The sequence below is a fragment of the Pongo pygmaeus genome, chromosome 9 (genome assembly GCF_028885625.2).
Source record: "Pongo pygmaeus isolate AG05252 chromosome 9, NHGRI_mPonPyg2-v2.0_pri, whole genome shotgun sequence".
NCBI lineage: Eukaryota > Metazoa > Chordata > Mammalia > Primates > Hominidae > Pongo > Pongo pygmaeus.
The window spans coordinates 66,362,091-66,374,149 of record NC_072382.2 but is presented as its reverse complement, the minus strand read 5'-3'; the positions used below and the strand labels follow the sequence as shown (position 1 = coordinate 66,374,149).

At 37.4% G+C, this 12,059-nt stretch overlaps 1 protein-coding gene and 1 non-coding gene across 10 annotated transcripts in view; both read right to left on the bottom strand.

Annotated features, from left to right (window-relative positions):
* The window catches only part of SBF2 (SET binding factor 2), a 544,916-nt gene that overhangs the window by 61,156 nt on the left and 471,701 nt on the right, over window positions 1-12,059 (bottom strand). For all 9 annotated transcript variants that reach the window (XM_063671925.1, XM_063671922.1, XM_054439274.2 and 6 more), the window contains 5 exons: window positions 10,469-10,664; window positions 7,474-7,601; window positions 6,101-6,276; window positions 3,153-3,298; window positions 135-333 (listed from right to left, as the gene is read on the bottom strand). In XM_063671925.1, the coding sequence (XP_063527995.1) occupies window positions 135-333; window positions 3,153-3,298; window positions 6,101-6,276; window positions 7,474-7,601; window positions 10,469-10,664 (845 nt within the window). The remainder of the gene's footprint in view (window positions 1-134; window positions 334-3,152; window positions 3,299-6,100; window positions 6,277-7,473; window positions 7,602-10,468; window positions 10,665-12,059) is intronic.
* On the bottom strand, window positions 4,351-4,412 carry LOC129009113 (U7 small nuclear RNA). The gene has a single exon (XR_008492653.1). It is a non-coding gene; the product is annotated as a U7 small nuclear RNA (small nuclear RNA).

Sequence of the window (12,059 nt, the reverse complement as noted above, 5' to 3'; positions counted from 1 at the left end):
ATATCCTGGAGACCTTGTTCTTATTTTCAGGCATTTTTATCTATCTCAGGGCTATGGATGCAAACGGCCTATTAAAGATTCAAATAAGAAGAAAGGAAAGAAGACCTCTTTTTGGAGCCCACTGACACACTTACCTCCGGCAGAGTGAATACATCCTGTTGGAGGCAGTAATTCGAAAATACTCGGGTCTTGAACGAGAAGAGCTGCCACTTATGGTTCCTAAACCTAAACGCTGATAGTCTCTGAAACAAGCTTTTTCCACCAACTGTTCCATTGTAGACTTCTCGGAGGCCTTCAGGGTGGTACTTGTGGGGAGCTCACTCTCATCTGAAACTGTGATGGTAGAGACAGATATTGAAGAAATGATTAGCTCAAAGCAATTGAGGCCTTCAGGGTAGTACCTGTGGGGAGCTCACTCTCATCTGAAACTGGGATGGTAGAGACAGATACTGAAGAAATGATTAGCTCAAAGCACAGGATTAAAAACTTCCTTTTGGGCTGGGTGTGGTGGCTCACGCCTGTATTCCCAACACTGGGAGGCTGAGGTGGGCGGATCACAAGGTCAGGAGTTCGACAGCAGCCTGACCAACATGGTGAAATCTCATCTCTACTAAAAATACAAAAAATTAGCCAGGCGTGGCAGCAGGCACCTGTAATCCCAGCTACTCGGGAGGCTGAGGCAGGAGAATCACTTGAACCCGGGAGGCAGAGGCTGCAGTGAGCTGAGACCATGCCACTGCACTCCAGCCTGGGCAACCAAGCGAGACTCTGTCTCAAACTGCTCCCCACAGCCAAAAAAAAAAACCCGCTTCCTTTTGAAGGAGACTCTTACACCAAGACAGGTTTATATTAGGATGACAAGTATTATGTATATCACAAATTAAATCATGTAACTTCTGTGAGGAATCACACTTAAATAAACACAAATTAAAAGTGTAATGAATAGTCAAGAAATAAAATATCAGTAATTCAACTAAAAAATGTCAGGAAAATAATACCATTTAAATAATTTCTAAAAACAATATAATTTTGAATTCATTACCTACACTGTTCTGTTTCATGAGGGCTTGCTTACTGTCAAATTGCAGTGATTTGTATTTAGGACTCTATAAATAAACACCCAAAGTCTGTCAGAGGCTAATCCATCAGTAAAATTTATCTTTCATAAAATCACTATACAAACTCATCATCCAGATTTCAGTTTACTTTTCAGACTATAAACTTTTATTAGAAATTTCTGGATTAACCAGAAGTTCACTAGAGGGAAAAATAACTTTATTTCCTCAGAGAGGTATAAAGAAGTTACACTTTTTTCCTGGAAATATTTTTGTTAGAGGATGTGGTGTACATGGGAAACCCCCTCACAGTTTTACAATCACAGGTTACTGAATCCTTTATGATTTTAGATGTGGAAGAATTTACTCAATAATCAAATATTTTAGGGAGGCTTTTTTTTTTAAAGGACATTCCTAATTGGTACTGCATGTTCTAACTGAAAAAAAAAAAAATCCATGTTAAAAACTGTCCTAATTTACTTCCCTATTTATTTTGAAAGTAAGAGACATCAAATCAAGCTTTCAAAGTTTTTGAAAATGTACTCAAAGTACTAATGTGCAGGCAAAGATATGGCCCTCTTTCATTAAAATATATTTTAAAAAAGCAGAACATCAACAATTAAGTGTTTCAATTTGTGAACTTCAATTCGTGTTTCAATTTGTGAACTTCACAATGCAATATAATCAGGTATCAATTCTGTGTTGGCCTTTTATTTTCAGGGGAACAAAGAACATTATGTAGTTTGGTCTTTTAGTAGAATAATTATCATAGAATAATAGGTTTTGTTCCATGAAATATTAAAAAAATTGAGTTAGAAGAGTCAATAGTGATGGGTAGCAATAATATTTTTATGGCTTGACATACGAATGTGAAAAGATCAGGGTTCCAACAAATGGTTATTTCAGTGATGTAATGGTGGGTATTTTCATTGCCCCAGAGGCAAGCTTGTCTGTACACGTTCTCACCCAGGGCATGCATACATACTACAAAACCACATAGGTTCTTTTTTTTTTTTTTTTTTGAGGCAGAGTCTCGCTCTGTCCGACATAGGCTGGAGTGCAGTGGTGCGATCTCGGCTCACTGCAACCTTCTCCTCCCAAGTTCAAGCAATTCTCATGCCTCAGCCTCCTGAGCAGTTGGGACTACAGGTGCATGCCACCATGCCTGGCTAAAATTTTGTATTTTCAGTAGAGACAGGGTTTCGCCATGTTGGCCAGGCTGGTCTCGAACTCCTGGCCTCAAGTGATCTGCCTGCCTCAGCCTCCCAAAGTGCTGGGATTACAGGCATGAGCCACTGTGCCCAGCCCACATAGGTTCTTTATCCCAGCAACTGAAAATGGAGACCTGTTAGCCAGTGCTTTCTCTAAAGATGAGGTTTCTTTTTTAAAATGTTTTTGTTGTTAGCAGTAGTTTTTGAAAACCACTGGTGACTGATTCTAAGATCCTGAGGGGAAAAAAAGGGTGTAATGGCATTCTGCCTCCCACTATATCAGCCTCTCTGTAGTGCTGATTCCATAGCATATTTGATAGTGGGTTAAGAATGGGAAACAGTCACTCAGACATTTTGTTACTAGCTTTCTGCCTCTATTTTTCCCACTGAGAGGTATTGTAGCTGTTCTTTCAAATATTTAGCAAGTATTTTTTCTTATGACCTAATTATTCCTTCATCTTAGGTCCCCCATTTTGATTAAGAGCACCAACAATGTTCTTACCAAGAACTGAAATCTTCAACTTGAAACGTTCAATGTCCTTACCTTAAATTCTTATTCTAGAAGGATAAGATACAGGGGACTACCCTATACCTAAGTTTCCCATGCAGTGGGGTTTCCTTCTTTCTTCTTTTAATGAGACCCACATAAAAATGACGAATTAGCTGTATGAACTTAGTAAAGAAGTATAATTTAACAAAATATTACCTGAACAATGGAATATCGGGAAAATATTTTTCCCCCAGTTCTAAGAAGCTGGTAAGTGCTTCCGTCTTCTCATGAGATCTAGGTTTTTGTGAGTCAAGATTTAAGTGCAACTACATCTTAGTCTCTTATTCACATAAGAAATAAAGTTGAATAATGAAGGAAATTCAAGTTCTCACATACCAGATACATCATCATCTTCATTCCATCCAGGACGATTTACTCTTTCTTCCACAATTGTCCCTGTCTTCTTCTTCAGTAAATATTGCCGCCCAATTGTCATTTTCCCTGCCCTTTTGGCACCTTTCACAATTGTTTTTGAGAAGGTACTACAAGTCACAGAACCAAAGAGAATGTCAACTTAATATAAAAGCACTACTTTTATTGTTGACACCTACTTAGCTCAAATTGTTTCTTCTCCTTTCCCACAGCCACTACTGGTCCAGACTTTTGTTAAGCCTTTCCTTCTTTAGGTTACTTTTAATATGGCAGTAGACTAATTTCCCATAAAACACCACTGTCATCAGGATACTGTGTTAGGAAAAACATGCAGAAAAACGTAAAGTGAGATACAAACTACTTATTACCCCAAATCTAAACTCCTTGGTTTAGCTTTTCGGGGAGGACTGCCCTGAACCCACTCTGGTTATCCTCCTGCCACTGTCCCTACCACAGTTCCCACAAAGCATGCTTGCTGGAGTCCTCCTACATGGAAAGCCAGCCTGCCCGCTTCTCTACTTATGCAAACTCTCTTTCTATCAACTCACAAGCCTTTCTTTGAGATCATATGACCTTCATAGTTGGCAACACATTTGCTTATTTCTTAACTGTTTTAAGTGTGTATATGTGATGTCCTGACTCTAATTAGCTGTAAACCTTAAGAAGCATAGAAAAATAATTCCCCTTTTTTGAAAGGAGAAAAATAAGAAATCAGAAACTTGAGTATCCTTTTGAGAATCAGCTTTAATTAAAGGGAAACTAAGATGTAAATCATTTGGACCTAAAAGTACTTTATTTATTCAAACAATTTACCCCTTCTTGCTGATAGAAAATCTAGGCAATCCAGAGAATTAAACAGAGAACCTATTTCCTGACTAATCAGATGGAGGTGAAGACTCTGAAGACTGTTCTTGATTATATTCTTCTCTATCACAAAGAACTCTTCTGGTGTTTTCTTGCCATTCAGTAAAAAGTGATAAGGCTTCTTTTATTGTCAAATAGTTTCACCAGACTCTGTCTTTAGTTATTTGCAATGTAAACCTGAAGGTTATGAAACAAGTTTGAGATAACAGCTGGGAATCATAAAATACTGATATTTCCTAAATTAAACTTATTGTAAATCACTTGTGTAATTTTTATTTTTATTTTTTAATTTTTATTAGTGGGCTTTCTGGCAAAAACTGGAAAGTCTGCTAGACAAATTCTAAAAGAGCTGTAACACTAAGTGTAACTTAAACTCAATGGGATTTTTGAAGTTTTTTCCCAGCTAAAGCTATATCTTTTCTTTCATATACCCAGGCAACTCTTAAAATTTTTAAATTGCTCTCTGTTGCAGCTGATACAACAGGCTTGATACAGGTATATATTTCTGAAACTAATATAAATATACATGTTTCTGATAGTTTCTAAATGTAAAATACCACACAAAGCTTTATCTCTTCCATTGAAGGCTGAGATAACAAACATCATAGGCTCCTCTCTGACCCTATGGTGCTAAGACAAGATGCTCGGCCCACTGCTGTAAATCCCTAGGAACTTGCTCATGCTTCAGCATACCATACCTGGATATTCCTGGTCTCCTTTGCTTACCAGGTAATACAGGTGGCTAGCTGTGCAACTGAGAAATAATATACCGTCTGGAACCTCAAATCTTCTATAATCCCCAATCTACCCTTCTTTCAGGCAAAGGAACGGCCTCTTTTCCAAAGTCTGCAAAGCTCTCCCTAGTATTGTAATTTGTATTGGCAGATGCCCGAATTCTACATGGTTAACAGTGAATGAAATTTTAGCCCTTATATTTTATCACTGATGGAAGATAACTTAAAACAATTGTTATTTTGTAATAACTGAAGTTTAAAACTTTCACCATAAATTTCTAAAAACTTTCTAGAAAATAAGGGTTCATACTAAAGAAATATGACAACTAAATGCAATGTCTGATCCTGGATTAGATCCTGGACCAGGAATAAAAAAGTTTAGGTACTAAACTAAAAAAGGATCATTAACATAATGTGAATATAGACTCTGAGTTAGATAAAAGTTTTATATTAATTAAATTATCTGGTTTTGATTACTGTGCTTAGATAAGATAATGCCGGGCAAGGGGAGGGATAGCATTAGGACAAATACCTAATGCATGCAGGGTTTAAAACCTAGATGATGAGTTGATGGGTGCAGCAAACCACCATGGCACATGTATACCTATGTAACAAACCTGCACGTTCTGCACATGTATTCCAGAACTTAAAGTATAATAAATAAATTTTAAAAATAAAATTAAAAAACCATAAAGAGATAATGTATTTGTTCTTAGGAAACGTATTGTGATGTACTTAAGGATAAAGGGACATCTTATATCTAACTCAAATGGCTCAAAAAAAATATGTGTATATATGACAGAGAGAATGATAAACAAATGGACCAAAGTAGAAAGTATTGGTGAATCTGGGTAAAATATATACAGAAATTCTTTGTACTACTGTTATGAATTTTCTGTAAATTTGAAGTGTTCAAAAGAGTTATGAAAAACAGAAAATAAAGCCTCCTGTTTCTAGATAAAAGCAAATCTGTCTACTGGGCCTGGATATTGATAAAAGCTGAAGGGATTAGTCAAAAGCATTTAGAAAGTGATCAATATGGAAAAAAGAGAAAATAGAATTTCACATTCTAAAAATGCATTGTGAGCAATGGACATGACAGTCAAAGCCTCTGGTAGCTTTTAGTTTTTGAAACTTGCTACATTTATCAATGCTGCTGTTCCATAACTTTATGATCTTGGCCCCATGGGCTTGACAGAAACAGAATAGTGAATGAAAAGAGCAATCGCTTACACCTGGACACAAAGGATAGGTCATTCCTTTTGCAATCAGTTATGGGAGGGCTGAAATGAACAGACTTGTCTTTCTTCTTACCGAAAAGAAGTGTTCTTTTCCTTCTGTTTTGGTAAAATTATTTGTGGGGTAGTTTGTCCAGCAGCAAAAGCAAAGGTACTGAAAATGGACTGAGGATAACGGAACTTCATCAGCTGCTTCTTAAAGATCTCTACTACTTCTGGACTGACTTCTTCATCAAATGCTACCTTAATCAACTAGAAGCAAAAGAGATTAAACACAAAAGAAGCATTAAGGATTTCTAGGAAACTTCCCCCCAAACAACAGAATATAATAACACAAAATGGCAAGACTGGAGGTTGAAGGGACTTTGGATAACATGCAATACAATTTTTAAATTTTTAAAAATAAAAAAAAAGGCTCAAAAAGGTTTACTTGCCACAAATGGCTAGTTGGCAAGGAAAATCATCTGTCTTCAAGTCAGTTTCTTTAAGATTATTTCTTCTACAATGGGATAGGGAATTGCACTAGCAAACATGCCCTTCTCATTTCTCAATTGGTTGGTTCCAGATAGAGAATTTGGCCTAATAAGGTCTCTTCCTACCCAGATACAACAAATGTAGGAAGAAAAAAAATCCGTTTGACTAGAATCCTAATCAGTACAGCTAGGCAATATTCGAGTGTGGAGTTCTTTGGTAGTTGGAACAGTGAGGAAATCCTTAGGCAGCCAATGCTTTCAGATGATGAGAGAAGGTCTGGAGCCTAAAGATCAGCAAACTTACATTTCACACAAATAGCATAGAAACCAATAGGAGAGATCCTTGACTAGAAGGAATGAGGCAAGAACTGGCATTCTTAGAAATCTGAGAAGTGATGAAGAATAAGAAAAGCAAAATATTGCGAACTGAGAATTTAAAAACAGGAAAAACTAAGAAAAGGTCACTTCTTCCAGGGTCTGGTTTGCATCAGTAATTCTACAAAGTTCTGATACAGTCATAAACCCCTGGAAAACCTCTTGCTTTATTAGGGGTATGCAACTAGTACCAATAGAACTTTAGCCCTAGCTATACTGTTTACCTTTCCACAGAACAGCCACAGGGCGTTTCTTTCAAAACAGATGCCAAGTTAATTGCTTTTTATCTAAACGCTTCATCAAACAGGTATTGAGGTATAACTTGGCAGAGAATAAGAACCAATTGTACGTGTCTAAGTTTCTAAGATCACTCATTATTGAGTATCTGCTGGTACTCTGAGTTGGCTAAGGGGCTCCAGGGATTAAATCCAAGACTATTCATGAGTTTACTCAGTTGATGATGATTACCCTCTCAGACCCTATGATCTTCCCCATTCTCATCCTCTTAACTTCTGAGCACATGACCACAGAAAATGGCCACAATATCATTTGACTTTTGAAAATTTTTGAATAGTAAAACAATGGCTTCCTTTTTTAATACCTGAAAAGATGCTGATGTGATCTGCAGTCCTTCTTGCATGTTCTGCTGTAGCTGGTTCTGCATTGTAATCTTCTTCTCCTTGGTGATGGAGGCAATGGGAAAGCTCCGCACAACTGTCTGCTCACCCACTGTAAATAGACAGGACACAGCTTCAGCAACAACACTTTATAGCTCACTTTTAGAGTGTCTACTGCTCACTTCATCAGTCTCTGCTGGAGAAATGTATTTGAAGAGGACACTGCTCAGGGATGCAGTGAAAGAAAGTGCCCTTCACTCCAGGAAAGGATTATGTCTCAGGAGTGGCAAGTGACTTACATTTCATACAACTAGCATAGAAGGCAATAGAAGGGATCCTTGACTAGAAGGAATGAGGCAAGAACTGGAATTCTTGGAAATCTGAGAAGTTAGAGACAAGTGACTTGCCACTCCTGAGACACAGTCCTTTCCTGGAGTGAAGAAACTGTCACAGCCTGACTGCCTTCATTCTTTCTATCTCCCCAACCTACTGTGTGCCACATAAGATCACCTGGTTTAAGGCAATTTTATAGGAAGGGAGGTTTTATTAAAAAAAAAAAAAAAAAAAAAAGTACTCCTCAAGTATTGAAAAGACATCCAAGATATTTAACGTAAGGATAAAGCAAAAGAGAACAGGTTTTTAAAGTTTGTTTCCATATATGTAAAAGGTGTTATACTATATATATATATGTGCCTTTGGAAAACAAGCCTGGACTTACGTGCAAGATTTTTAGGAGTTTATTAAAGCAAACATGGGAAAATATAAATAATTATTTATCAAGTACCTGAGGTTACGAAGATGAGAGTCTAGAAAAAAAGTAGCACACTCAAGACCTCCCTTGAAGACCTTCCAATTTCCCGTGGGAGGAGAGTCACATGCAGAATATAATAATATGTGGTTAGCTCCTACGTTTGAGGGAACAGTCTACAGGGATTTAAATATCTCAGAGAAGGATCTCTGCATGCTTTAGCTGGATAGAAAATGATTTTTGAGAGAAGTGAGAGAGAAGATGAGCTTTAAAGGAAGTGTAGAATCTGGATTTGCAGAAGGGAAAGGAAGAGCATTTTAGGCAGTGGTAGAGGAACATAACAGGAGTGGCAATGAACAAGGCCTCCCAGCTAGTAAGCCAGGGTGGGGAGGGGATGGGGAGATGTGAACTAGGTTCATCTTATTTAACAGCCAATACATTTCTTCATTTATTATAATCAGAATCCTAATTCCCTGGATCTATCAACCTGTAATCTAGAAAAAGTCTGACTATCTTTTTAAATCAAGCGCATATCCAGAGGCTAAGCAAAGTCAGGATGTACATAGGATTTAAGTTCTAGGATGTATTTAACACCTACATGTATGTAACATGTAAAATTATAATATTTCTATGTGTCATCAAAGGATAAATTTTAAATTAGAAATTTAAAAGGAAATAAAAAGATTTTCTTTGACAAAAATAATTTTCCTAAGTGAAATTAATCCAAAATTTGAAAGGAAAAGGCAGGGAATATGAGATTTCACACTAAGCATGACTTTAAAATAAATAAATTACAGCAATTTAAATGACCACATAAGTATCACGTTTATGTGTCCAAAATGTGTGTTTATGGCCATTAATCTCACAAAAGTCCTACTATAAAAAATTGTAAGTATTGTATACTTTCTTTTAAAAGTACGTTTACTTTCAAGTACAATTTGTGTATAGCAATATGAAGGAGCGGGCTAAGACACTTTTTTCTCCTTTTCACTTTTTCAAAATAAGCAGAACTATTCTTACAAATTCATCTTTCCTTATTTAATTTTATGAACTTGTTACACATTATATGGTAAGCAGTCTTTTATGACTGATGTACTAAGCCATCTTGATTCTATTTAACCTAGGAATAATGCAACTGTTAAGATTTAAAAGAGAATACATTTTATATATCTGAATTCACTTGTCCAACAAATGAGTAGCACATAGTGCATACTCATAAAATGCTACTGAATACATAATTTCAAAGGAGAAAGGCACTTTAGTGACCATTTAGCCCAGTGGTTCTCAATCACAATCACTTGTGGGGCTAAAGAAACACACAGATGCCTGGGTCTCCCTCTTTCTACTGCTTCAGATTCCAATTCAATTGTTTGAGGGTTGGGCCCAGAAACTGGTATTTTTTTTAAAGATTCCCAGATAATTCAAATATACAGCCAACATTAAGAACCACTGAATTATCACCAATGAAAGCCCAATCTCCCAATTTTATAAAAGAGGAAAATAAAGTCCAGAAAGGTTAAGTGACTTAAGTCACTGAGCTTTGACTTGCAGTCCTATTGTTTTGCCCAAAGTCTTAATTATGTGCTTTTCCTATCAACAAGAGCATTTTACATACAGACTATAGTGAATTTAAGAAGACAATGTAGATTACTTCTGGTAGGGCATGCTACTCCTTTCTAATATAGAAGGCTGTACTGAATAGTAGAAAATAGAAACAGAAGTTATAGGAGTTTGGCAAGTAGAAGAGAAGTTGTCTGCTAAAAGGGAAGTGGGGTTAATTGGAATGGAATAAGAGGGAAGTGGGATTAATTGGTGCTGGACAACCCCGTGATGGTTAGCATATCCTTCCACAAAAAGGTTCAAGTGTCTGCAAGACCTTAGTTTTACAGTTAACTGTAGGACTCAGAAAGTGTGGACAAACCAGCAAGGGATATATTCAGCAGTTAGAGTGAATATCTCTAGGGTATAATACTCTGCCTCATGAAATTATGATCATTTCAGCAAATGAACCCTTGATTTATTGTTTAGAAGATAACCCTTTGTTCTTCAAGTAAAAAACTATGACCCAAATTATCATTAGCTCTGCCAGACTAAAGTATTTCACCAAAATACCTGTGTGGCAAAAAGCTTACTTTGGATTTAAAATGATCTGCAAATCACTGTGCACAGATGGGATTGAGACCTCATGTACCACACAAATATCCATGTTCTGATGGCATATCGAGTCATACCTAACTGATCATGGGGTGTTCCTCTGAAGAGAATTCTGTATGTGGTGAGGAACAAGGCTCCTTCTGCTGGCAGGAGCTGAGGGCCTCCAAGAAGACCTCCAGTAGCTTCTTCTCTTCCATCAGGATCCAGCAAGACTCGAAGACCCTCACAGACAATTTCTTCTCCCGGCAGCAGAGCAGGTCTAAGAATCTTGGGCTTACAACAGAAAAAGATTGATTGATTGATTGACTGACTGATGAATTGATTGATTTTTGGAGACAGAGTCTTGCTCTGTTGCCCAGCCTAGAATACAGTAGTACAATCATAGTTCACTGCAGCATCAAACTCCTGGGCTCAAAAGATCCTCTGACCTCAGCCTCCTGAGTAGCTGAGACTACAGGCATGCACCACTATGCCTGGCTGATTTTTAAATTTTTTTTGTACAGATGGGATCTTGCTACATTGCCTAGACTGGTCTCAAACTCCTGGCCTCAAGCAATCCACCTGCCCCAGCCTCCCAAAGTGCTAGGATTACAGGCATGAGCCACCATACCCGGCTAGAGAAAGTATTTTAAACACAACTTTTGTGGAGTTTCTAATACTTAGACCATGGTTATCTTTTCAGTTACAGACCTAAAAAACTTAAGCCAGACTTCCCAGATAGTCACATGAGAAAGCTGATTTGGTAAGAGGCAGAAATGAAGTTTATACATCCAAATGTGGGAGGATTCTTTGCAGAATTGTGTAAAAGTAAAATCATTGAGAAATAACTCAAATATCTGAAATATTCATTCAAGGAAACATTTTCTAACCTTTAAAAAATGACATAGATCTATATGTGTTAACATGGAAAAATATCCGGAAGGCCGGGTGCAGTGGCTCATGCCTGTAATCCCAGCACTTTGGGAGGCTGAGGCAGGTGGATCACCTGAGGTCAGGAGTTCGAGACCAGCCTGGCCAACATGGTGAAACCCTGCCTTTACTAAAAATACAAAAATTAGCTGGGCATGGTGGCAGGCACCTGTAATCCCAGCTACTCAGAAGGCGGAGGCAGGAGAATCGCTTGAACCTGGGAGGAGGAGGTTGCAGTGAGCCGAGATCGTGCCACTGCACTCCAGCCGGGGCAACAGAGCAAGACTCCATCTCAAAAAAAAAAAAAAAATCTAGAATACATAGATTATTTTAAAAAGCAAGTTAGAAACCAGTATGTACATTATAATCCCATTTTTGGAAAAAGAAAAAGAATTGTAAGACTGTGAACCAAACTGTTAAAGGCAATGGTATCACAGTTAAGGGTGGAGGTGGAGGTAGTACAGGGAGGACTGCAGGGGACTTTCACTTTCTACAATGTGTATTTCTTTTATGCTCAAATTTATACAAAGAACATTATTACTTTTGAAATTATTTGGACATTATTACTTTTGTTTTTCAAAAAAAAACAAAAAATATGGACGAGATTTTAACAAGACCTGTCCTTCTTGGCCACATAATGAACATTTACACAACTCAGGAAATTCTGACTCAGTAACCACATAATACATTCCTCTGAAGAGTTTAGGGCTAGGAAAAAAAATCTCTCCTGAAGGTCTAATATGTTTATTTTTTACTAAG